Genomic DNA, 25887 nt, shown 5'->3' with positions numbered 1-25887 from the left:
GAACCCCGCGCCGCGAGGCCGCGACCTTCTGGCCTTTAAAGTTTCTCTCCTAAAGCGTTGGCGCCGCCGCCTCTCCGCACGTGCGCCCTTCGAGGCGCGCTTTTCAGATTGCCGCTCCAATTTTCCTCTTGAAAATCCTTTGAACGCTCCTCGAAAATGCAAAGTCTCCCACCACCACCACCAACCATTGCCAGTCTCCACGTGAACACATTTAAATAAAAATAAAAAAACTTTGTCCGTCAAGAACGAGGCTCCCGGAGTCGAGCCAAGGTAAAAAAAAGGCAAATCCTTCGGCATGACGCACGGCACGTGCCGCACCGGCGATTGAGACGGCCAACTCAATCGGTCGACTTGGCGGGAACCCGGTTTGATCCCACCACGGGAGCTCAAACCGGGGATTCGAACGCAGGAGAGTTCGTGCTCGCTCGGCGCTCCACGCCGTCACTCCGCCGTCTCGTTTTATGAATATGCGGTTCATTACGCGTCGCTGCTGCACAAGCCAAAGGCGCTGTCCCTCCGGTGGCCTAGCAAGGCTTTTCGTGAATCCGTTGCACACGATGTGTTTCGCAGTTCCAAGGGGGGGGGGGGTCCAGGATTCCGCACCCCGCGCAACGCCCTCCATTATTCGCGACGAGGGATAAACGTCACCGGGAGACGATCGTGAAGATGATATCGGGCCTCCCGGAAACTTGTGTCTTAAACAAATTACCTTAAATAAAATGCGTAAATACGCTATCAAGCACGTGAAAATGATCGTAACACAACAAAAATGCAAATTGGTTATAATAAACATAAGGGAACAAAAATCTGAAAGTATAAAAACATTGCTTATTAATGTTCTTCAACGTAAATTATGATGCTGTGCATCTCCTCACTTTATCACTCCTCATCATTTTCTCACATTACATTCCCTCTCATCACTTTTATCTGTCTCTCGCGCGCGCGCGCACGTACGTACGTACAGACAAAATAAATAGCGGAGAGCGAGTTGTTGAATAACGAGAGAAATATACGGCAAAGCGAGGAGAGCTGCGACGATCGGTCAAGATACGTCGGACTAAAGGTTGTCATCGCTTGCTTTGGGGCCACTTTTAAAGAATGGCCGCCACCTCTACCACTACCACCCCCCTGCCTCCCGAATGCCGGAAACCCCCTGCGGGCAACGCGAACGTGGGGGGGAGGTTTCCCCCATTCACAGCCCGACGATGCCGATAACGTCACCAAAGCGCCTCCCGTCACCTCCCCCCACCCCCCTCCCCCCCCCCAAAAAAAAACTGTTATCGCGAGATACGCACGATTAGCCGGGCAATCCAAATCGGGCGAATCCTGCAGCGCAATCGGATAGCCCTAGTCGCGAGGTCAAGGGTCGGCATGGAAATCGACGGATCGGTGAATGGTTACACCTCTCTCAAGACGACGGAAACCCGAGTTTCCGTCGGAGCTATCGGCGGCAGCGGCGACGACGACGACTGCCCATCTCATCCATGTCCGGCTGTACACAACGAGCGCAGGGCAATTCCACATTCCTATAGCGGGGCCCAGCAGTCTCTCTTCCAAGAAGTGGTGATTCGGTGATAACGGCGTCGTACAATGCGGCAAAACCATACCAAAAGCAATTCCATCCAATTAAATAGTAAAACATATCGTTGTTTATTTTTAAAGTCTCTATCTATATTTATAATTTAAGCAATCTTGAATTTCAGTTTTTTTTTTGTACGATCCAGCGAGGAGCGATTCTCGCGGGGGGGAGGGGGGGTGGGGGGAGGGGGAATCAATGAGCCAAGACGTTCGACAGGACGAAAGTTAATTTGCGAAATCCTCTCCCCGGCAAAGCCAAAGCGACGAGCCCCACAAATGCATGTTTTTTTCTTCCACGGAAGCGTGAACCCATTAGTATCTTTTCTATCCAGCCTCAGCTAAACAAAAAAATATATACAAAGCGGTGGCGTTTTGCTTTTTTTGGACAGCCCCCCCCCCCCCCCAAAAGGGATGTTGACAGTCTGTGAAAATAACACGCACATAACTGCAACTATTCCTGAAGCTATTTTTTTTTTATTTTACAAGGTAAGGCCCACATTGAGCGCTTTTTCAGAAGCGACCCTGGCCATCACAAATGATAGCTCTCCGAAGTGGCGGCTTATCATCATCGCGTGGAAATGTACAGCAGCCAAATACTCTCAACGAGCAATGTTGATTCTAAATGTGGAGGGAAAAACCGGAGCACCCCGAGGAAAATCCACGCGTCCACGTGGAGAGGGAGCATGCAAACTCCGAATGTACAGCCGGTATCGTCAGGGTCGGGATCGAACCCACGACCCTCCTGTATCCCACACGGGGGGAGGAGCTGCCTCTTAATTGAATTCACTGCACATGAAGTCGCTGCTGATATAACCACGGTGTGCCCGTAAGTCTGGAATCATAGGAGGGGGGAAATAACTAATTCATATTTTTTGTTTGTTGCTGCAGGTCCAAGAGATGTCTCTGTCTGAGTACGGAAGAACGAGTCCGGATGATTCTACTCTCTCGTAGGACATCGGAGTCCAGAGGGAGGTGCCGCTGTGGAATTTAACAGACAGCGTCCAGACCGCGAGCATCCAAATTCAGAGCGTTGAACATTCGCGGTGGCGCATTGTTGACGCACGTAACACCATTCACCCCCTGGCACCATATACCGGTGCGCCTGCTGACCGGGTATCCCGTCTGGAGTTGTACATCAGGAACAACGGTGGACACGTTGAGCGCGTGCTGTGAATAAAAGCGTCATCATTGCCTTTTTCGGTCTCATTTTTGTCCTACGATTCCACAATTTATGGGACACCCTGTACGCACACCTCTTCGACTGTGTTATTTGGACTGTTCCACTGTGGAACCGAGGGAGGGTGACCCCCCCCCCCCGACCCCCTCCTCCCCGTCGCACCCCTCGAACGGCAGTCTCAAGCACAAGTAGGGCCGTGCCATCTTCATTCAATTCGCAGCGGGCAGGGGTGGGGGTTTTTTTTTTGCCCGTTGAAATGGGGTGCGGGGAAAGAAAAAAAAACATTTGTTTCGGGCTGCGACCGATATGCGTGGATGTGGGCGGATAAAAAAAAGTGACGAATTTAATTGCGATGGAAATACAGGGTCGCTTAGGACAAAACATGTGAAAGACTCCTGAGAATTTGCAACAATATCACGGCAAGTGTGCCGCTGCCTCCGAGCTATGGAGCACACCTGGAGAAGATTCCCGGGCAATGTGTTGACAACGATGGCGAACAAAGTGTGGGAGGGCTCTCTGACTTGCTGAAGCTATAAACGTCACACCTGTTTTAACGTCGCAGTGTATTATGATCCGTTCTTTTTTTTGCCATTGAAAACGATCGTCACATGGAAGTGTTAACATCTTTTTGAAGCACGCTTTAAATCAATGTATAACCACGGAGGGGCTCCGTACGGGCCTTAGCACAATCGCATCGTTTTCTCTGAATGGCCACTGCCCACAACATTACCTGTTTTATATATATGTTTTTCCCTTCTAAGGTCACAACAGTGCTATTGACGAATGTGTTGAACATATTTCTTTCTCCACAAGTAAAAATCGATCGATCGATTTTGTTTTATTTCACAAGATCATGTGGAGTTCACACAGGCTACATCCGGGCGACCTCAGCAGTTCTCGAAAACGCTTCGGTTAGAATTTTCTGCAAGGCATTTTAAACTGAACAACCACCCCCCCCCCCCCCCCCCCCGAGGCGTTTGGACTGAGAAATGTAAATTGTATTCAGCAACACCCCTTAATGTGCTTAATTTGAAATTGGAAGCAATCGAGCTACTAATTCAAGCAAATTGCGCGCAAATGAATCGTCAGAAGAAAAACATTATAACGTACAACCCCCTTCAAAAATCCTACCCGAGCCACGGTGCTTCTACGCTTCGTCACCCCCCCCCCCCCCGTACCTCTCTCTCTCCTCTGCTGTGGCCCTGCACCACGGGCTCACCGTGGAACCCTCGGCAACAGCAGCAGCAGCAGTATGGCTCACGAAGCCCTCCCCTCGACACCCAGAACCAGGGCGGTCAGTACCAGGTCTCGAATGTTCGCGGCAGCCCCCCGTATCTTTTTCTCTCTCTCTCTCACGCTGCTGTCACCCTGCGCCACGGGCTCACCGTGGAACCATCAGCAACAGCAGCAGCAGTATGGCTCACTAAGTCCTCCCCTCGGCACCCAGAACCAGGTCTCGTATCTCCGCGGCAGCCCCCCGTATCTCTCTCTCACACGCTGCTGTCACCCTGCACCACGGCTCACCGTGGAACCAGCGGCGTGACTCACAACCTCATCCTAGCTACACCAAGGACCGTGGCCCGCCACTGCCGGGGCCTCGGGGAACAAGCGCGCAACCAAACAAGGGGGTATTTGACGGCGGTAAATGAAACCACACGCGAGTCGAAGGGAGCGCGAGTGTTGGATGAAAAGTTGGGTGGAGGTGCACTTGGGCTGCGTATTTTAGTCTGGTAGTGACAAAACACCGTTCGAAACACAATCGGGGGGGGGGGAAAGATGAAGAAAATTGATTTCTTCACCAAGTACCGACCAGGCTCTCAACTCGTGGCTTGGCTTCTGCGACGAGGCCGGAAGCGGCATACCGGGCGATTTGGGCCATTAGAAGCAAAATAACAATGTAACAAAACGAAAAAAACATTGGCACGTAGCGATGAAGGATCTAGTTTATCCGCCATATATTTACGATGGGTCAACTGCCCCAACACACCGCGTCTTCGCGAGTTTGCAGTGGCCACAAATGTATTTCCCATTTTTTTTAAATATATAAATCGGCTTAGCCCCCCCATCACCCACAATCTACAGTCAATTCCAAACTGCCAGGAGTACAGAGGGAATCGATGGATCGCAACATTCCAATCGGGCATTTATTTATTTACATTTCTTTACCTCCCTGGGCACACTCTGATAACATTGTTTTGTTTTCCCACCCTCTCCCGATATGTGTGTTGTTGCCAAGTCTTTATTTAGAGGTTATTTTCACTAACCCCCCACCCCACCACCACCACCACACACACACACACGTTATCTTTTTGTTTAATTGAATTCCAATTTGCTTCGTCGGGGTCATTCGCATTTAATCGTAATGCCATGAGCGTGAACTGCAAACGCTCTTTAATTCCAGAAATAAATAGGAATGTCTTATCTTCTTAAAATGGGCATTTTAAAATGTAAAAAAAAGCTATATTGTTTACCCGCTATTTATTCTGTCAAAAAATGTAAAAAAATGTGTTAGTCCGCTAAAAAATCAAAGCGATCGCCTGCGCAAACGAGCATTTGCCGTAGTTTTAAACTCAAGTCTAACAGCCTCAGTGCCGGCGGCGGAAATTCAACATTACCCATGGCAGGGACGGGTCATCCGTTCACTTACCCACAAAGTGGTACGTATTTTATCGACCCCCATTTTGGACTGATGGGCCGAGTCAAACACCCCCCAAGGAGATTTCAACTCGCAACCTTCACCTCGCTCTACTGCTGGAGCCACGTGGCCGGTTTAATTGGAAATATCTTAATTAATAAATAAAAAATACACATTATAATTACAGCAGGAAGCATAGCAGTTCATATGGCATCCGAATAAAATTGTCGGAATTTTTATAACATTTTCAGGATTAGATTTTTGTAGTTTTTTTGTTTCCACATCTTCGAGGCTCCCCCCTGCTACAAAGGAAATTCCGTAGCTGCTTGTAAATACGCAGACGGAGAGACACATCATGGGGGAGCGGACGGGGGGGGGGGCGCAGTGGGGGGGGGGGGGGGTTAGCGGCCACGCTATGAACCCGGCAAACCCGGCTTCGAGTCCCAGTCACGGCAACCGAGAGATACCTTCATATCAGGCCAGGTGGCTCAGTGCTAGTCGAGTGGGGTGGGGGAGGGCGGTTGTAGACTCGGCCCATCATCCCTTCGGGGGTCGATAAAAATGAGTACCAATTTATGTGGCAGTCGACAGTGGGTTGCCCCTGTGGATGGACTCATCTCTGCCATAGGAATGTAGAATGCTCACCACTGGCTCAGGGTGTGGGCATGCAGAATGAGAACGAAAACACTTTTTGAACACGTGATGAATTGCGATGACAATGTAACGGCTATTTCGGTGGTGGGGGGTTGGCAGTGGGGGGGGGGTTCCTTCTGCCAGCGGTGGAGTTGAGCGAGAACGTGCAGGGCTGCACCTTTACCTCGTCTTGCAGAGGGCGGGGGGGGGGGGGCATCGTAGAGAGGAGCGATATTTTTTTTTTGGAAGTCGGTGAGGTTTTCCAGCGTGCAAAAAAAAACGAAACTAATTTTTTTGTTTACCTGGTAAGGCCCCCCATTGAGCTATACGGTCGATCATTGATCACACTGTGTAACAAACAAAAAAACCGTTTGTCCCTGAGTAGTAAATGTTATTTTCTAATTGCTTATGCCTCAAAAGTAAAAAAAAATGGCTATTATTCCACACAAACTTTGCTTTTGTGACCAGGACAGTAATATTTTGAAATGTAGCTATTTTCAATGAGAACACGTGGTGTGCATTTGTGTCATTCCTTCACGTAAGGTCCTGGTCACAAAAGCAAAGTTTGTGGGGAATAATAATAATAGCCATTTTCTATACTTTTGAGGCATAAGCAATAAAAAAATAACACTTAGTACCCAGGGACAAAAATCGTGTTACATCGTGATATCGTGATATCGTGATATCGTGATGTCGTGATATCCGGACGCTTCTCTTTAGGAAGGAAGTGGTCACCGAATTTTTAAAAACTCCAGATAATCACTACTAATCATTATTTAAAATAGCTTAGTTTTTGCACATTCTTGTATGCCATTATGTTTGTATGCGTTGTGTATATGTTTTTGTGTTTTAAATTAGTTTTACTATATGAAACTGGCATAAATAAACATACAAAGACGAAAAAAATATATTACTTTAAAAAGTTACCATATTGACTGCACCGTGCTGACCACTCCAAACTCAAAGACTGCATGGGGGTGATGTATACACGTGCGCTATTTTCATTGGTTTGGTTGTATGTAGTGTATAATGCAGTGCAGATCATATTTGACACTGAAATCGTAGCTACTTGTTTCCTTCGTCACGCACACGGTGCTGATCGCCAGACTAGTTACAGCCTTTCGAACGATTTCGCCGGTTTCCCCAGATGAACCCGGGGGCCGCCAGATAACATTGGAAGCAACTGGATTAACCGCGCACTGCCAGATAATCGATGATCGGACTGTCCAGCTCTCTTTCAGAAGCGACCTGGCCAGCCACAAATGAAAGCTCAACGAAGTGACTGTGCATCATCATCATCGTCATCATGTGGACATGGAGAGCAGCAGCAGACTCCAAATATACAGCAGCAGGCGTCTGGGCTGGGATTGAACCCACGACCTCCTGTACACCAGGCGAGGTAGTTAACATCTCCTAGCCATCGTGATGATGATGATGATGAGAGAAAGACACGTAAACTCCAAATATACAGCAGCAGGCGTCAGGGTCAGGATCGAACCCACGACCTCCTGTACACCAGGCGAGGTAGTTAACATATCCTAGCCAACGTGATCATGAGAGAGAGAGACACGCAAACTCCAAATATACAGCAGCAGGTGTCAGGGTCTGGATCAAACCCACGACCTCCTGTATACCAGGCGAGGGAGATAACGTCTCACCTACCGAGTGATGCCGATTCCAAATGTTAGAGGGAAAAATCAGACGACTCGGAGCAAAATCCACGTGACCACGGGGAGCGAGACAGAGAGACACGCAAACTCCTAACATATAGGCGACACGGTTGGGATCGAACCCACGACCTCCTGCATACTAGGCGAGGAAGTTAACATCTCCTAGCCATCGTGATGATGATGAGAGAGAGAGAGAGACACACGCAAACTCTAAATATACAGCAGGTGTCACAGGGTCTGCATCAAACCCACGACCTCCTGCATACCAGGCGAGGTAGTTAACACCTCCCAACCCATAACTCATCATCAGCCGCGATCTACCCACTGCCGCTTGAAGGCATCCCAAGCAGTGGGGGGGACATCTGTCACGGTCTGGCAATACGACTGTCCATCCGTCCCACACCATCGGCACGCGAGCCGATGTCCATCTCCGCCGAGGGTTGTGGACTTGCCTCTGGGGCGTATTCAGGATAAATAGAGGGAGGGGGAGGGGGGTGGCAAGATGATGATGATGATGATGACGTCGACGACTGTCGTTGCGTGCAAGAGCGAGATGGATCGTCACTTCGCAGGACCAAGAGGAATGGTGATAGCATGGCGGGAGGGGGGGGGGGGGTTTGGGTTTTTTTTTTGTTTTCATAAGACGAGAGAAAACAAATCGACCGACGAGCAATGGCACATCGCAGGGGCCATGGACTCTAGCTCTCTGGCGTCGTCTCAAACCTCGCCGTGATGAACAAGGGCACGTTGCCCGAAACGTCGCCTATTGGATACCTTCAACTTTTTTTCACACCCCCCCCCCCCCTTTAAAAGGGTCCGAGTTGTCACCGACGAACGCCTTCGAGTCGACATGTTTATGCGCGTGACGAGGCGACATCGTTTAGCCGGCAGTGTAGAGCCCCATGTTGTTCGCGTCTCGTTTGGCAAGGCGTCCCTCCTGGCAGGATGGAAGCGATGGATTAGGTCCACATCCATCACAGCGACAAACACTGGCAAATATGGCCAGCAGTTTGAGGGGGGAGGGAGGGGGGGGGGGTTTGAGGCGCTACGCTGTGAACCCGGTGGACTCCGAGTTCAATTCCTCGCCGTGGCGAACATCAGCGGGGAAATGATATCCGACCCAAACACCGCCCCACTCCAACCCCAAATCCGCACTGATCAGTGCGGTCAAATATGGTTAAACGAATCCGTTGACTGACACACGGTCCCTGTGATGTCATTCGCAAGATTAGACATTTTCAGAATCGCCGCTACCACCACCGCCGTCAACATTACTGTCATCACCGCGTCCATAAACATCATCATCATCATCATCACAATCATCGTCGACATCATTATTATCATCATGACTAACATCATAAACGTTTTCGTCATCACTGTCATCACCGTCATAGTTTTCGTCATCACTGTCATCACGCACCTCCGATCAGCATGGTTGGCCACACACGGTGCGAAAGAAGCCCAACATGCGTACATACACGCAAACAAGCGTGTGCCAGCGACAGGGCCCAACTGAACAAAATTACAAGCAAGGTTTTCAATTGGGAATCTGCGCAGAAATCAGTCATCGCCCCCCCCCCTCCCACCCCCACACCTCACCAGCGCAAAAACTTGCCAGGACCCTCCTGCGTCATAGTCAAGAGACTTGGCGGGGCTCGTCGGGCTGGACGAGCGTGGCGAGAGTAATGGGGATGCCTCCATCCAGCAGTAGATACAAAAAAAGTAGGGGGGGGGGGGTGGGCTGACATGTTTACATATTTAAAGAGCATAAGTGACGATGAAATATAGACGTAACGCGAATGAAACGGAGAGAAAAAAACGGGTGTAAAAAAGTGCGATTATTTTCGACATTTTTTAAAATTTTAATTTATAAGATCATGCACAGAGAGACAACTGTTGAGGCTGATGGCCGTCATCACCGGCGAAACCTCATGGCACTCGAATTGTAAAGGTCATGGGTTCACTTTGTAACACACAACCGGTTAGCGCTGTAGTAGTAACTAATTGGGTTTACTTTCTAACACACAACCGGTTTGTCCTTTTGTAGTAACTAATTGGGTTTACTCTCCAACACACAACCGGTTAGTGCTGTAGTAGTAACTTATTGGGTTTACTCTCCAACAGACAACCGGTTAGTGCTGTAGTAGTAACTAATTGGGTTTACTCTCCAACACACAACTGGTTAGTGCTGTAGTAGTAGCTAATTGGAGTTACTCTCTAACACACAACCGGTTTGTCCTGTTGTAGAAACTAATTGGGTTTACTTTGTAACACACAACCGGTTAGTGTTGTAGTAGTAACTAATTGGGTTTACTTTCTAACACACAACCGGTTAGTGTTGTAGTAGTAAATAATTGGGTTTACTTTCTAACACACAACCGGTTTGTCCTTTTGTAGTAACTAATTGGGTTTACTCTCCAACACACAACCGGTTAGTGCTGTAGTAGTAACTAATTGGGTTTACTCTCCAACAGACAACCGGTTAGTGCTGTAGTAGTAACTAATTGGGTTTACTCTCCAACACACAACTGGTTAGTGCTGTAGTAGTAGCTAATTGGAGTTACTCTCTAACACACAACCGGTTTGTCCTGTTGTAGAAACTAATTGGGTTTACTTTGTAACACACAACCGGTTAGTGCTGTAGTAGTAACTAATTGGGTTTACTTTCTAACACACAACCGGTTAGTGCTGTAGTAGTAACTAATTGGGTTTACTCTCCAACACACAACCGGTTAGTGCTGTAGTAGTAACTAATTGGGTTTACTCTCCAACACACAACCGCTTAGTGCTGTAGTAGTAACTAATTGGGTTTACTCTCCAACACACAACTGGTTAGTGCTGTAGTAGTAGCTAATTGGAGTTACTCTCTAACACACAACCGGTTTGTCCTGTTGTAGAAACTAATTGGGTTTACTTTGTAACACACAACCGGTCAGTGCTGTAGTAGTAACTAATTGGGTTTACTTTCTAACACACAACCGGTTAGTGCTGTAGTAGTAACTAATTGGGTTTACTCTCCAACACACAACCGGTTAGTGCTGTAGTAGTAACTAATTGGGTTTACTCTCCAACACACAACCGCTTAGTGCTGTAGTAGTAACTAATTGGGTTTACTTTCTAACACACAACCGGTTAGTGCTGTAGTAGTAACTAATTGGAGTTACTCTCTACCACACAACCGGTTTGTCCTGTTGTAGTAACTAATTGGGTTTACTCTCCAACACACAACCGGTTAGTGCTGTAGTAGTAACTAATTGGGTTTACTCTCCAACACACAACCGGTTAGTGTTGTAGTAGTAACTAATTGGGTTTACTCTCCAACACACAACCGGTTAGTGCTGTAGTAGTAACTAATTGGGTTTACTCTCCAACACACAACCGGTTAGTGCTGTAGTAGTAACTAATTGGGTTTACTCTCCAACACACAACCGGTTAGTGCTGTAGTAGTAACTAATTGGGTTTACTCTCCAACACACAACCGGTTAGTGCTGTAGTAGTAACTAATTGGGTCTACTCTCTATCACACAACCGGTTAGTGTTGTAGTAGTAACTAATTGGGTTTACTCTCCAACACACAACCGGTTAGTGCTGTAGTAGTAACTAATTGGGTTTACTTTCCAACACACAACCGGTTAGTGCTGTAGTAGTAACTAATTGGGTTTACTCTCCAACACACAACCGGTTAGTGTTGTAGTAGTAACTAATTGGGTTTACTTTCTAACACACAACCGGTTAGTGTTGTAGTAGTAAATAATTGGGTTTACTTTCTAACACACAACCGGTTTGTCCTTTTGTAGTAACTAATTGGGTTTACTCTCCAACACACAACCGGTTAGTGCTGTAGTAGTAACTAATTGGGTTTACTCTCCAACAGACAACCGGTTAGTGCTGTAGTAGTAACTAATTGGGTTTACTCTCCAACACACAACTGGTTAGTGCTGTAGTAGTAGCTAATTGGAGTTACTCTCTAACACACAACCGGTTTGTCCTGTTGTAGAAACTAATTGGGTTTACTTTGTAACACACAACCGGTTAGTGCTGTAGTAGTAACTAATTGGGTTTACTTTCTAACACACAACCGGTTAGTGCTGTAGTAGTAACTAATTGGGTTTACTCTCCAACACACAACCGGTTAGTGCTGTAGTAGTAACTAATTGGGTTTACTCTCCAACACACAACCGCTTAGTGCTGTAGTAGTAACTAATTGGGTTTACTCTCCAACACACAACTGGTTAGTGCTGTAGTAGTAGCTAATTGGAGTTACTCTCTAACACACAACCGGTTTGTCCTGTTGTAGAAACTAATTGGGTTTACTTTGTAACACACAACCGGTTAGTGCTGTAGTAGTAACTAATTGGGTTTACTTTCTAACACACAACCGGTTAGTGCTGTAGTAGTAACTAATTGGGTTTACTCTCCAACACACAACCGGTTAGTGCTGTAGTAGTAACTAATTGGGTTTACTCTCCAACACACAACCGCTTAGTGCTGTAGTAGTAACTAATTGGGTTTACTCTCCAACACACAACCGGTTAGTGCTGTAGTAGTAACTAATTGGGTTTACAGTCCAACACACAACCGGTTAGTGCTGTAGTAGTAACTAATTGGGTTTACACTCCAACACACAACCGGTTAGTGCTGTAGTAGTAACTAATTGGGGTTACACTCCAACACACAACCGGTTAGTGCTGTAGTAGTAACTAATTGGGTTTACTCTCCAACACACAACCGGTTAGTGCTGTAGTAGTAACTAATTGGGTTTACAGTCCAACACACAACCGTTTAGTGCTGTAGCAGTAACTAATGGGGTTTACTCTCCAACACACAAACGGTTAGTGCTGTAGTAGTAACTAATTAAGGTTACACTCCAACACACAACCGGTTAGTGCTGTAGTAGCAACTAATGGGAGTTTACTCTCCAACACACAACTGGTTAGTGCTGTAGTAGTAACTAATTGGGTTTACTCTCCAACACACAACCAGTTAGTGCTGTCGTAGTAACTATTCGGCACCTTTTGTTTACGTGACAAACCCTTAGTAACTGGCCGTGTCGTGTCTAACGACACATCTACATTCACACAATTTAACCCGACAAAAACACCTCCATCATATAATAATAATATTGCTTGCGAAAGCCCTACAACTACGATTGCTACGTGTCTAAGAATCAAGTTAGGCGACAAAAGCTCCATGGTGATAATAACAACGAGATTTTTAACAGCTCCCCGCCCCCCAATGCCATCAGTCCGATAGCAGGATTACGAGCGATTACGAAAAAAAAAAATGCTGGGTAAGAGAAATCCCTGCACGGCAAGATAAGCTCGACAGAGGCAGCCCTTGAGCGCGAGACGATGTCCCCGGACTTGGGGAGAGACGTGGGGGAGACGATAGGTGAGTCAGGTTGATCGCAGAGTCATTAACATTGATTATAATTGCACGCATGTTGAACTTCTTTCGCACCGTAAGTAGCCAACCGTGCGAATCGCAAGTGCGGGGGAGAAGGACAACAAAATAAAAACACAAAGCGGTTCCAAAGAAATTAGTTTTCAATTATATAGTGTAGTGCATAGTGCGGTACGTATGTATGTTGAACTTATTTCGCACCGCACATAGCCAACCGTGCGAATCGCAAGTGCGGGGTTGGGGGGGGGAAGGACAACAAACAAAACCCAGAAAAATCGGTTCGGAAGCAATGAGTTTCTCAATCGAGATTTTTCAAGTGCATAGCTCGCAGCCGTCTTCCTAATAAAATGCCAACCACGTACCCCGGACAGCACCGCTGCGACTCAAGATTTATTGTGGAGATGGGCGGCCCCGCTCTCCCCCCCCCCCCCCGCTACGTGGATTGGTAAGTGTTTCGGCAAATGCCGGCCATGAGAGTTTGGCTTCACGTGGGAGAGGCCCCCCCCCCTCCCCCCGGGGAAAGCGTTGAGAGACGTGATTCTGAGAAGCGACTGCGCGGTGTCTCACGCCGACTCACGTAACACTTGACCGCCCGTCGCGAAACCGCGTAGTTAAAAAAAAAAACCCTTTTTTTTCACTTACGCGATTGGCTACGCCGTACGAGCGATTTCAAAACGCGCGCGTTCCTGGGCTGTCTGACGACGACTTTTGAAGCCACGTTAGCGTGGAAAATAGTTTGTGTAAAAAAACAAAAAAACAGGCACACACACGGACCAGTCGCTCGCTCGATCGCCGCGGCGGAGTGCTGTCGCGAGAGGGCAAGACACACATCGCGTGGCAAATTTATAGCAGCCAAATACTCCAAACGCACGATGTCGATTCTAAACGTGGAGGGAAATACCAGAAGACCACGAGAAAAATCCACGCGACCACGGAGAGAGAGAGAGACACACTCAAAACCCAAATATACAGCAGCAGGCGTCAAGGGTCGGGATCGAACCCACGACTTCCTGCATACCAGGCGAGGTAGTTAACATCTCCTAGCCACTGTGATGTTGATGACAGAAAGAGGCACGCAAAATTCAAATATACAGCAGGTGTCAAGGGTCGGGATCGAACCCATGACCTCCCGTAAACCACGCGAGGTAGTTAACATCTCCTAGCCACCGCAGCCTTCCTCTCCCTCTCCGTGTCACCGAGGGGGGTTTTGGCGTTTCATTTTTGTTGATAGAATCCCGCCCAACCGTTTTATCGCGTTCACCGCGCGCCTCAAGGAGGTTCGCAGGGTTCCAATCCAAGCGGCAGCCCTGGTAAATACTGCGGCGCGTGTTCAAAATTAATTATAATGGTAATAACGCCTTCCGCTTCGCTCGCAGCGGACGTTAAAAGATCCCCGTGACTTCGTCCGCAAGAGTGGGGGGGGGGGGGGGCAACCGTCCTGTGCCCACCGGCGTGACGCGCTCGAAAAATGTTGCCAATTTAGAAAAATGACACCGCAAGTTGGGATTGCACAACTGTCCCCTCGTGGCGCCTGAAAATGAAGACAAGCTCCGGTCTCTCTCGAGTTCTCATCTGGTGAAAAGAATATGAACGTGGACGTGAAATTGTGAATTTGGCCAGTGGGTTTTTATTTTTAAATCGGGTAAGACCCCCAAAAAAGCAACGCGCCTTAAGATGTACACAAATAAAATTCACATCGGACCACCTCGAGAATGATCACGATCCCCTGTTACAGACAAGAGGCCAACCCTGCCGCTTGAGTGCTTTCACACAGCCTCGGCTGGGTGAAAAAGAGAAGATGACAAAAAAAAAACCCGTCTGGACAATCACGACATGACAGGGGCCACTGTGAAGTCAGCGCGACACCATGACCCCCCCCCCCCCACCACTGCTTGTGGTGGGGGGGGGGGGGTGGAATCGCCACCCCGCTTACGGAGACCGCTCGCTGACATTCCTCCAACGACGTTCCGCAACAACGCTCCCCAATAATGCTCCGCAACAACGCTCCCCAGCGTTCCACAACAACGTTCCCCCAACGTTCCCCCAACAACGTACTCCAACAACGTTCCCCAACAACGTTCCACAACAACGTTCCACAACAACGTTCCGCAACAACGTTCCGCAACGTTTCCCCAACAACGTTCCACAACAACGTTCCACAACAACGTTCCCCAACAACGTGTCCCCAACAACGTTCCACAACAACGTTCCCCAACAACGTGTCCCCAACAACGTTCCACAACAACGTTCCACAACAACGTTCCCCAACAACGTGTCCCCAACAACGTTCCACAACAACGTTCCCCAACAACGTGTCCCCAACAACGTTCCACAACAACGTTCCCCAACAACGTGTCCCCAACAACGTTCCACAACAACGTTCCGCAACGTTTCCCCAACAACGTTCCCTAATAATGCTCCGCAACAACGTTCCACAACAACGTTCCCCAACAACGCTCCCCAACGTTCTCCAACAACATTCCCGCAACAACGTTCCGCAGCAACGTTCCACAGCAACGTTCCGCAACAACGCTCCCCAAGGTTCTCCAAGGTCACTCCCGGGGAAGCCCGTTTAATTCCGCGGCTAATCGGGCGCGATCCACAAAGACCCTCCCCACCCCCTGCCCCCCCTCCCCCCCGTATAAACCTGAACAAGCTGTCGGGGGACAAGTGCCGTTAGCGAGTAGCAGCACCACCTATGAAGGCCGGCACGGCGCTACGAGGGGGGTGGGTGTGCCAGCACCACGCCCGGCCGCCTTTGTCTCCCTCGTGGAAGTATACAGACACCACACCGGGTACTCGTTCGAGGCCGAGTCGACCTAGGGGCGGAGGCCCAGGACCGGTTCAGATAACCGTCAGCGAGGTTTGTGGTTCGCGAGCGGGAACCGAACTCGGGTCGCCGGGGGTTCGCAGCGCAGCGTAGCGCTAACCGATTCTGCTCCCCACAACAACCGCCATTCGCCGCCGACGCCACCGCCGCGCTTGTGCCAGGCTAGGTGCACTTTAAGGCCACGTGAGGTGTCCAACGCCCGCTGGCAGGAGGTCAACGGGACATTCCCCAGTGCCGTGGGTTGGCCGACTGAGATGACCGGTAGATACACCGGCTGTACCACTACCCCCCCCCCCCCGCTGTGCCAAATTTCTGCATTTTATCCACCCGGCGAACCGCCTCATTGTTGCGAGCGTCGCTCCACTGCCCCTCACAGTTGTTGTTGGAGGGCGACTGCCTATACAACCGCCCGGTAGCAGCGGCGTCCTTCACGAGCCTCCTCCCTCCTCCTCCTCCTCCGCACGCGTGCACACAATCAAACACGCGCACGCGTGCACACAATCAAACACGCGCACGCACGCACACAATCAAACACGCGCACGCACGCACACAATCAAACACGCGCACGCGTGCACACAATCAAACACGCGCGCGCACGCACACAATCAAACACGCGCACGCGTGCACACAATCAAACACGCGCACGCACAGCCCTCGGCGATTGCTCTGTAAAGCCTCCCCCCGCGGCAGCCTCGATTGGAATTCGCGAGCGCGGGCGCGCGGGCTCACGGGCCTCCTGATCGCCGCCGACAAAGCCGCCGACAAAGCCGCGGGGAGAGTCCGATGCGCCGCCGCAGGAGCGATCCGTCGTGCCGTGGGGGCGACGGTGGGGGGCGACGGTGGTGGTGGTGGGGGGGGGGGATAAAATCGATTGCGAGCGAAAACGTGCGTGGAGATAGCCGCGACGGAAAGAGAAGCGCTCGATACAAATTACTTCCAGGATGAGGACTCGCACGGCGCTGATTGCGTTTCTATATTTACTGTTGTCGGCACGCGCTGGTGGCTTCTGTCTCCGGCTTCCTCCCACGTTTAAGCACTCTATTATTGACCATTAACATCTTAATAATAGAGGATCGCAGAACTTGGTGGGGGGGGGGCGGAGGCGGTGGGGATTTGGCATCGGTTCGCTGCCTGGCTTCCTTACCCACGTCTGAGTCATCCTCTCTCTCTCTTCAAAGCGAGCGAATACTCTGCTGCAATTACTTAATTATCATTATTATTAACGTAAAAGTTGTTGATAAGTCGTATAATCCTGTAGGTGTATGTGTGTGTGTATGCGTGGGGAGCGGTAGTGTAGCGGTTAGCGTGCCACACAACAAACCTGGCGACCTGGGTTCGATTCCTACTCAAGGCCAACACCGGCGACAATTATCTGAACCGGCCCTGAGCCTCTCCTAGGTCGACTCGGCCTCAAATTAGTACCTGGGTGCGGTGTGTAAACATCGCCACTGGGGAGACTAAGACCGACGGGCGTGGTGCTGGCCACCCACCCTTCTCGTGTGCCGTGCCCGGCCTTCATAGGTGCTGCTCGCTACCAGCACTTGCCCCTACAGTCTGTCATAGGCTATACGGGGCATCTTTGTTTTGGTTTGTACTGTATGAGTGGGGAGTGAGAGTCGAGTGGTTCGCGTACTAGTCGACGAAAACCCAGCTACCATAGTTGGATTCCCGCTTACGGCCACAGACACTGGGCACGGTCATCGGAAACCTGCCCCACGCTTTTCCTCCCTCCCCTAGGTCAACTCGGCATCAAATGCGAACCTGGTGTGTCGACATCTCCACAAGGGAGATGAAAAAAATGAAAAACGTAGCCGGGAATGGTGCTGCTCGCTAGCCACCCAACCCCGTCTGTTAAAGGCTATACGGGGGGGGGGGGGGGGGGTGGTGAATCGTTGTCTTTGTGCGCGTGTGTGTCAGGCGAGCTCTGCACAACTTTATTTAAACCTGACACGGGTTTGGAGCGCGATTTATTTTATGGACCAATTTACTTTCTGGAGCAGTTTACAATCCAGGAAATACAGTGTGTGTGTATATATTATTTTGGGTCTTTCGGTGAAGTCACGTAGATAGGTTCAAATTCATGAATTAATTTGAAAGAATATGAATTCCTGCAGTCACGAAAGCTTCAAGTCAAGCCTGTAACAGACTGTAGGGGCAAGTGCTGTTAGCGAGCACCTGTGAAGGCCGGCACGGCACACGAGGGGGTGGGTGGCCAGCACCACGCCCGGCCGCCTTTGTCTCCCGAGTGGCGATGTTTACTACACACCTCGCCAGGTACTCATTTGAGGCTGAGTCGACCTAGGGGATGCCCAGGACCGGTTCAAATAATTGTCACCAGTGTTGCCGGTGAGCCACACATCCCCCCCCAATATTCAAAGATGCTCAAAATGGTCCCCCCCAATATATTGCTATAAAATAGATTGATGTTAATGATTGTGGTTATGGTTGTACTTTATTAATCCCTAATCTCTGTCATTACATACAATGAAACAAGAAAAGGTAAAAAAACAGAGCAATGTAATATAATACACTATTAGACATTATTGTTAAAAATAAATAAACAGTCCATCCTATGTGTGATGGAATTTTTTTTATATTTTAGGCAGGAAATTCGTTTTGATTTAAAGCTTTCGTGACTGCAGTGATTCATATTCTTGGTTCTTTCGGTAAAGTCACGTTGAAGGGAAACAAAATAATAATATATATATAAAACAATAAAATTCTCACGACGTTTCGACTGTAACACAAACAGTCATCATCAGGTGTGAAAACCAACCAAGGTGTGAAAACCAACCAACGTTGAAAACCAACCAACGTTGGTTTTCACACCTGATGATGACTGTTTGTGTTACAGTCGAAACGTCGTGAGAATTTTATTGTTTTATATATATATTGCATTATTTTATTGTTTCCCTTCAACGTGACTTTACCGAAAGAACCAAGAATATAGGAAATTCGTTTTCAAATTTAGATTTTTTTGGGGGGCGGGGGGGTGAGGACCCCCAGACCCCCTGGAAGATTCCCCCCCCCCCCCCCCAATGTTTACTCCATGGCTACGGCCTTGCCGTGAGCACACACACACACGCGGATATACACAGACACATAGGCTGACCGCAAAAAAACATCTGGGGTACGCCTTGCTCGCAATCAATGCTTGTCAGGTCGCATTAAATCACCAGAAAGGACGAATATTTCCCCCCACTGCTCGCTTTGATGGCCATTCGCATTGCGTGACTGTGGCGGACAGACAGGGGGGTGTGGGGGACACATGGAACAATAAACCGTGGGTCTCTCTGTGTGAGTTTCCGGGTATAAAAAAACCAATCAGTTTGACACGTTGCAGGCTTTCACGACCAATATTATTAACAATAACGTTTTTTTTGTTGTTCAGATCGCGCGAGTTATAAAAGTGTCGAAACGCCTCCACCACCCGACACGGACGAATCAGTAAGGGATTTTGCCACGTAAACAAAACGCCAAATAGTTCACTGCTTCAGCCCACCGGTGTTGCGTCGAAGAGCGAATCCACAACATTTACAATCTTTTAGTAGTACGACGTTTCGCTGGCAATTAACATCCAGCATCATCGGGCGGATTTGCCAGAACAGTGGAGCCGTCGGTCTTCAATAGAGCAGCAGGACGACGTCATCATTGAACCAATTTTTTTTTTTAAAAAAGCAGTTCTAAAGAAATGAGGTTTGCGAATCTAGACGTTGATTTAAAAGTGCTCAGCTCCCAGTGGCTTTCCTAAATCTCGGAAGGAAGAGGCGTCGCTGACGGCCGCAGAAGCGCGTCTTCAAAAGCGCCGCGCGATGCGGAGACCCAACAACGTCTTTGATTCGGACGGTTTTACGGGAGAAGGTGGCGGCACTTGCAGCCCTGTCCAGACTCTGGCGCGTAACTATCCATTGTCTTTCAACGTCACCTGCAGCCATGATCAATCCACTGCTGGATGAAGGCTCCCCCCCACCCCCCCGTTCCATTAGCATGGTTGGGCTACGCACGGTGCGAAATAAGTTCAACATACAGACCAGCGGCCGGGTTAAGGTTCTTGTAGGCCCCTAGGCACTTCTGTTTCGTAGGACTTCAGTGATAACTGCCTACAGGATGGTACTGCAGCTTGCCCCATGTCACTACAACTACTACTACTGCCGCTGTCACTCCGTTTGGTTCACGCGTAGCGCAACAACACCGCCTTTGTCTTCCCTTGCACTGCCACTCTCTACTGAGAATGAGATTGTGCGAAAAACACCGCTTGAAGGGGTTCATTTGGTAATTTTGCAATGAAAAAAAATCTCTAAAAGTTCATCTCCGGTTGTTAATTTCTCTCTCACCTTATGAACGACAACCGATTGACACGACTCTGCCTCTTTGTGTATACACTGTGCCTATCTCTGCTATATATAAATTTATTTATTCAAGAAGATATATTGGTTACAATCTTTTTATCATATTAAAAAAAAACATGGTAAAACATGTTTTTCGTAGGCCCTCCGCTCAGTGCCTCCTGTGGCCTATTAGATAATACCACTCTGGTGAGTAGGTGAGTGGGTGGGTGAATGAATGAGTGGGTAGGCGGGTGAGTGGGTTGATGAATGAGTGAGTGAGTGGGTGAATCAGTGAGTGGGTGGGTGAATGAGTAAGTGGGTGGGTGGATGCATGAGTGAGTGGGTGGGTGAATGAGTGGGTGGGTGGGTGAATGAATGAGTGGGTAGGTGGGTGAGTGGGTGAATGAGTGAGTGGGTAGGTGGGTGGGTGAGTGGGTGAATGAGTGAGTGGGTGAGTGAATGAGTGAGTGAGTAGGTGGGTGGGTGAGTGGGTGACTGAGTGGGTTAATTGAGTGAATGAGTGGGTGGGTGGGTGGGTGAATGAGTGGGTGGGTGGGTGAATGAGTGGGTGAATGAGTGAGTAGGCTTACTGTGGCCTATTGGATAATATGGCCTTGATAGACACGTACATACAAGCCGTCGCAATCTCACGGCCGATTTCATCGTTCCATCTCCGCGCTGCACGTACTCCCAGGTACGTTCCCCCGCCCTTTGGACTGCCAGTCTGTCGCTAGCCTCTCCTCGCCAGCTCCGTCGTCCTGACCAATCCCAAGTCAGTCTTGCCCCACCAGCCCACCCCCCTCATTCACCAACCCGCATGGTGAAGTATGGTCAAAACAACCCTCGTGACCGATACAATGTAAGGGCACCTTGATCCAGCAGTAAGATTGACAGAGATGTCCATTCATCATCACCCGTGGTCAATCCACTGCTGGATGAACGCCTCCGCACCCCCCTACCCACCCAAGCCGCCACCATCTCTCGCAATCCTGCGATGTAAATCATCATCATCATCACTTCTGTTTTTTTTTACAATTCATTTCAACGCCGCTTAAAAGACGTTCGTGCGTCTGGCCGCGCAAGGACATGGTCTCTGCAGCGCGCCAACGATCGATGTGCCGCGCCGACAGCAAACCGTTCCCACGGAGCGCTTGCCGGGCACCGCGGCGTTTCCAGCGGAGCGCCAGTTGAATCATTTGGCGGGACCCATAGGGTCCCGCAAAAATCAGGTCAATAATAATAATAATTTTTATTATTTTTCAGTCCGCCCGCTCGTGATCCCGACAAGAAGTACTTTTCGATCCCCGCCGATTGCCTCGACTACTCTCCAGCCATCACGCACAATCTCGTCGCCGAGTTGGGCGACGCCAGCAACGAGCCGCCCGCCCAGACTCGCCGCGCCAACAAGCGCCAGCAGCAGCAGCAGCAGGCGGCGATCGACACGACGGGCGCCACCCCCACCGGCCAAACGCGAGCCCCGGGGGGGGGGCGTCCGCCGCAGTCGCGCGCGGCGACGACGCCCTCCGGTCAGCCGTCGATCCTCAGCTTCTTTGCCAATGCGAGCCCCGCCTGCCCCCCGGGCAGTGAATTCAACGAGGCCAATTGATTGACCGCTAGTTTTGTTGTCGGTAAGGTAACAAGACTCGTGTCGCTACGCGGGTTTTCCCACCCCGGGGCAGTGTGATGGGGGACCCCGAGGTCCCGCCAATTGCTTCAAATTGTTGAAAAGAAAAAAGAACCCCACAAACTTCTGCACGGTCGACGTCGCTCTTTGTCGGTTCCTCCCCCCCAGCCGCCCCCCCTTCCTCTTCTCCCACCCACCCCCACCCGTGCCCCCCACCTCCCGCCCCCACACCCCCCACCGTTTCACCACAGACCACCGCAGACGCTCAGAATTAACCGAGCGGGAAAGGGGAGCGCTAAACGCGAGCGGCGTGTGCCCGATCCGCCGTTTGCTAATCGTCCCGCGTTAAACAGCCGGGGAGGTTTTTTTCGCCGAGCCGAGAAATCGCTCGGTGTGGGGGGGGGGGAAGGGGGGGGGGGGACGTGGGGGGGGCAGATAAACAAAACCGGCGAGCAAAGCAGAACGAGCAGCCCAGCCGTTTCAATTAGCGCCTTCGCCGCGGGCCCAAGGCCGCACGCCGCTTAATTGGCTCTTTGGAAACGGCGACGACGGCTCAACCCGAAATTGACGATAAAAGCGCAAGGCAAACTTTCTTGCAGCGGTGGTAGAGAACCGGGCCCGGCCCCCCCCCACCGCCCTCGCTACGCCACACTAGTGACACGTTCCATGTCGTCGCCGTCGATAATGGGAGAAGCACGTGGTGGTGGTGGTGGTGGTGGGATTAGTTGGTGGCACGCCGTTCCGTCATAACAAACGTGGGCTTTCCTGCTGTTGTTGTTGTTGCCTGCTCATTGATGTTGTTTCTCTAATTGCCTCCTGGGTGGGGGAGGGAGGGAGGGGGTGGGGAGGGAGGGACCTGGTTTTGGGGGGGGGGGGGTGAATTTGTCCGAACGAAGACGTTTAATGCGTAACGCCCTCACACCCGCAGGCGTTACCACGCGGCGTTTTCTCAGTCGCCGTGTTTGGACCCGTGACGGGCATCCGACGAGGCGATTTATTTGACACCTCCCCCGAGAAACGCGTCCGGGGATGCAGGCGGAGACACGGGGGGGGGGGGGGGGCAAAAGGAACCCACGAGACGCAGGGAGGCCACGGGCAGCGGAGATCCACGGAGAGGACGAAGGGGCAGGAAGGGGCAGAGAGACTCAAGAGACACGGGGACACAGAGACACGGGGACACAGAGACACGGGGACACAGAGACTCAAGAGACACGGGGACACAGAGACACGGGGACACAGAGACTCCAGAGACACGGGGACACAGAGACTCAAGAGACACGGGGACACAGAGACACGGGGACACAGAGACTCCAGAGACACGGGGACACAGAGACTCAAGAGACACGGGGACACAGAGACACGGGGACACAGAGACACGGGGACACAGAGACACCCCCGCCTCCCTCGTGGTCGCTGCGAACTCGCGAGCAAAACTTGCCCCGTCAGTGTGTGTGTGACGCACACACACACTGACACACACTGACACACACACTGACACACACACTGACACACACACTGACACACACACTGACACACCCACACACATACATACAGTGGCACACACAGACACACACACTGACACAAAGACAAAGATCCCCCCTGTATAGCCTTAACAGACTGGAGGGGCAAGTGCTGTTAGCGAGCACCTATGAAGGCCGGAACGGTACACGAGGGGGTGGGTGGCCAGCACCACGCCCGACCACCTTTGTCTCCCTAGTGGCGATGTTCACACATCGCACCAGGTACTCATTTGAGGTTGAGTCGACCTAGGGGAGGCGCGGGACCGGTTCAGATAATCTTCACTGGTGTTGGCCGTGAGCGAGAATCGAACCCGTGTCGCCGGGTTCATAGCGCAGCGCGCTAACCGCTACACTACCACTCCTCACACACTGACAAACAACACTAACACCCACACACTGACACACAGACACACATACAACAACAACCGCCATTCGCCACCAAGTAGCGGTGACGTCACTACGACGCTTGTGCCAGGCTATGTGCACCTTGAGGCCACGTGAAGTGTCGAACGCCCGCTGGCAGGAGGTTACGGGGCAGACCCAGATGCCACGGGTCGACTGACTCAGATGATTGGCTGATGCACCACCTGTGCCCCCTACTGTGCCAACTTGCTGTGCTTTAGCCACCCGGCGCTCCACTCATTGTTGTGAGCTTCGCTCCTCCGCTCTCCATTGTTGTTGGAGGGCGACTGCCTCCAACTGCCCAGTAGCGTGCTTCATGAGCCTCCTCCACAGAGGCCGATCTTGACACCGCTGGTACCAGTCATCGGCAAGTCCACTCAGCTCCACGTCCTCCTGTACCACGTCACTCCATCTCTTCTCTAGCGCGTGCCGTGCCCGTTTAGCCCCCTCGATCCGGCCGAACAAAAGCTGTTTAGGCATGCGGTGGCTGGGCATGCGGGCTACATAACCCAGCCAACGCAGCCTTGCCTGCCGGAGGAGCTCACCGATGGGACCTTGCCCAGATTTTTCAAGGATCTGTGAGCTCCTCACACAATCCAGCCTGGTTAAACCCAGGATGGATCGTAGGCAGGCTAGCCTAAATATTTCTAACCGGCGAAGATGTTCCATTAAGGGGGTCCGCGTTTCGCAAGCATAGAGAAGGGAGGGAATGACCGCGGCCAAGCAGACCTGAAGCTTAGTGCGGAGCGACAGGCCAGGTAGCCTTGACCAGGTCAATAAAGCAGAGATGTAGGTCTTGCTGGAATTCCCTACACCTCTGCTGTAGCAGACGGACAGAAAATATGGCATCTATGCAGGACCGCCCTTTCCTGAAACCGCATTGGGGCTCCGCAAGCCTCTCCTCAGTGTGTCTGGCACACAGACACACACACACACACACACTGACACACACACTGACACACACTGACTCACCCTCCGGTCTGAACTGCGCCACGATGTTCACGGTGGCGCCGGCTCCCTTGAGGGCGGCGGCCGCCTGCTCATGCGTGGCGCTGCTCAGGTCAATCCCGTTCACCTGGGCGCACAGAACGAGGTGGTGGGGGGGGCGGGGGGCAAAACAGACAGAGGTGTCGTTGAGCGTGGAAGTTAATCGCGCCACGGTGGCTAGGATATGTTAATTCCCTCGCCTGGTACGCAGGAGGTCGTGAGTTCGATCCCGACAGTGACGCCTGCTGTATATTTGTGGTTTGCGTTTCGCTCTCTCTCTCATCATCATCACGGTGGCTAGGAGATGTTAACTACCTCGCCTGGTATACAGGAGGTCGTGGATACGATCCCGACATTGACGCCTGCTGTTGTATATTTGGAGTTTGCGTGTCTCTCTCTCTCTGTCCGCGTAGATTTTTTTCTCCGCATCCCCTGGTTTTTCCCTCCACATTTAGAATCGACGACACGCGTTCAGAGTATTTGGCCGCTATAAATATCCACGTGATGATAAGCCGCTTCCGTTGAGCTGTCATTTGTGACACTTCTGGAAAAAAAAATAGCTGTATCGCTCAGTGGGCCTTAACCTGGTGAAATAAAAAATAAAGTAAAAAGTAATCTTCCCCGAGCTGACTTGCGCTGCAGGGTCTGTACGATTTCAAACGGTGATTTTTTTTTCTTTCCCGTCGCCGTGATATCTCCGCTTTGGTCACGGCGACGCCGGGTGTCTGTTCCGTGCTCGGGGTTTTACTTTTTTTCGTCTTCGTTGCCGTTTTTTGTTGCTGCTGTTTCGATTCCGCGGCTCTTGTGTGTCGTGCCGGCGAGCGCAGGTCACGCACGCTCGCAAATGGCGACTCCTCCGGTCCTGGGGTTTCTTTTTCCCCGGGTTCTCACCCCGGTAGGGAGCGAATTATAAACCGCGGGGCTTGAAACGGGGCCACCAAGACAGACACGAAGCAACGATTGACGGGCAAGGTGAACGTGCCGTCGGCGATAACGGCGTGCCGCCTTCACAGGGTGGAAGAAGTGCGATGAGGGCGGGGAGGGGAGGTAGGGGGAGACTAGAGGGGAGAGGCGAGAGAGTGCGTGGAGGGGAGTAGAGT

At 50.8% G+C, this 25887-nt stretch overlaps 1 protein-coding gene across 9 annotated transcripts in view; it reads right to left on the bottom strand.

Moving 5' to 3' along the window:
• LOC116956329 (disks large homolog 2-like) overlaps positions 1-25887 on the bottom strand; it is a 539014-nt gene that overhangs the window by 122225 nt on the left and 390902 nt on the right. For all 9 annotated transcript variants that reach the window (XM_076054104.1, XM_032977873.2, XM_076054103.1 and 6 more), the window contains one exon: positions 24773-24875. In XM_076054104.1, the coding sequence (XP_075910219.1) occupies positions 24773-24875 (103 nt within the window). The remainder of the gene's footprint in view (positions 1-24772; positions 24876-25887) is intronic.

Source organism: Petromyzon marinus, chromosome 64 (genome assembly GCF_048934315.1).
Source record: "Petromyzon marinus isolate PM22_M1 ecotype Great Lakes invasive population chromosome 64, UKy_Petmar_22M1.pri1.0, whole genome shotgun sequence".
NCBI lineage: Eukaryota > Metazoa > Chordata > Hyperoartia > Petromyzontiformes > Petromyzontidae > Petromyzon > Petromyzon marinus.
Note: the sequence above shows the minus strand (reverse complement) of the source record. Positions and strands in the feature narration are given on the sequence as shown.